The sequence below is a fragment of the Sceloporus undulatus genome, chromosome 9 (genome assembly GCF_019175285.1).
Source record: "Sceloporus undulatus isolate JIND9_A2432 ecotype Alabama chromosome 9, SceUnd_v1.1, whole genome shotgun sequence".
Lineage (NCBI taxonomy): Eukaryota > Metazoa > Chordata > Lepidosauria > Squamata > Phrynosomatidae > Sceloporus > Sceloporus undulatus.
The window spans coordinates 18529993-18531772 of record NC_056530.1 but is presented as its reverse complement, the minus strand read 5'-3'; the positions used below and the strand labels follow the sequence as shown (position 1 = coordinate 18531772).

At 46.3% G+C, this 1780-nt stretch overlaps 1 protein-coding gene across 1 annotated transcript in view; it reads right to left on the bottom strand.

Annotated features, from left to right (window-relative positions):
• Nucleotides 1-949, bottom strand: part of VSIG10L (V-set and immunoglobulin domain containing 10 like) — a 21516-nt gene extending 20567 nt beyond the window's left edge. Inside the window, exon 1 of the mRNA XM_042440434.1 lies at nt 774-949. Coding sequence (XP_042296368.1) covers nt 774-840 — 67 coding nt within the window. The 5' untranslated portion in view covers nt 841-949. The remainder of the gene's footprint in view (nt 1-773) is intronic.
• Nucleotides 950-1780: the final 831 nt, after the last annotated feature.

Genomic DNA, 1780 nt, shown 5'->3' with positions numbered 1-1780 from the left:
ATTATTATTATTATTATTATTATTATTATTATTATTATTATTATTATTATTATTATTATTTATAAAACACTGTAAAATTTACACAGTGCTGTATATAGTAAACAATCATGACGTCCCTCTGATGCTGCATCCACATGATGCAGTGCCAAAGGGGCGTCATAAAGCTGCACCGCCGTGGCTATGGCACCCCTTGGAGGGCACAAACAGGAGCTGCTTTTTGCACTCTCCAGAGGCCAGATCAGGACTGCGGAATGAGGTTGTTGCGGCCCTGATCTGGCCAGAAAAGGAGCGGTTGCATGCCGCCTCTTAGGGGCAATCTGCATAGCTCCTCAGGCCTTCCAAGTGTGTTAGATTCTTGACCATCAGCCATGCTAGCTAAGTCATCCAGGAGTTGATGTCTAAACTATCTGAAAGATCAAAATTTGAGAACCCCAGGTGTATAGGAAGGGAGAATTTCAAACAGGTGTTACTTCTCCCTGGCATGCGAGGAAAAGCAGCCCTTGACAAAATTTCTTTCAAAGATGGCAGAGGCTTGCCACATGTGAAATTTGCACTTGTAGCAATAAAGGCCTCTGGCATTGTTCCCTGGCATTTTTTGTTCATTAGGCACGGATGAAAGGGTGGAGAGAGGAACGCACGTCATATTATATTCCATCGTCTCCTTTGGACCGCCACCTCCTCCTCCACAAGTACAAGCTCACATCCTCCCACGTATCAACAAGATTGGACTGCAGAAAGGAAAGAAACCCTGGAGCAATATTTCCCAGACTCACCCAGCAGTGACAGTAGCCAGCCGGTCAGGGCAGAAGAGAGACAAGTGCCAGGATACCAGGAAGCCATGCCAGAGCTGGCTCAATGGGAAGGAGGCAGAGGTGAGATTTGGGACACTTGAGACTAAGAAGGACTCTCTCCCAAGCACCACTGGGAAAGGAAGGGCCTTCTGGTGTTGCCGGAAAACAGGTGCCACCAGGTAGCGGAAGCAGAAGAAACCCAATGCCCACGAGCGTGACCTGATCCTCCCCCAGGGAAATGATGACAGAGAGCTCAGTTATTCAAGTTATGCAGCCAGCCAAACCTGTTGAACTGTTGCATGAGGGGAGGAGCGTAACTGTCAAAGCATTGGCATTGCTGGCTGGTCAACCGTTTTGCAAGCAGAGGATGGAATGGCTTGGCACAGGTTGGTGGGGCAAGGAAGAACTATGCGGGGAGTGCCTCTGGCAAAGAAACATAGAGACAGATCAGAACACTGTTTCCTAAACAGGCTGCAAACCGAAACACGTTACCCTTATTTCTTTACTTATTTTTATTTTTTTAAAGGTTGCCTATGGGCCAAAACACACTGCAGGAATAATCCAGTTCGAGATCGCTTTAACTGCCCTGGCTCAGTACTAGGGAATTCTGAGCACTGTAGTTTTGTGAGACATTTAGCCTTCTCCATCTGAGAGGTGTGTGGTGCCACAAGAAACTACAGTTCTCAGGTTTCCCTAGCACTCAAGCAGGGCAGTTAAAGCAGTCTCAAACTGGATTGTTTCTGCAGTGTATGTTGGCCCTTTGCTACATTAAAATACAAAGCTTACTCTGCCCTTGCTCAGTCTAGAAAAGGCCACTTTTTAGACTACAGCACCCAGAATCTTGCAGACATGGTCGAAAAAGTAACTTTTCTGAGCTGTGTTTATCCACTCAAAAAAGTAAACATGAGGAAGGCTTATATGGCTATGGCCCTGAGCTTTAAGAGCCATAACCTGAGACCTAGAGATGGCACCTGGTGATATTAACTGTA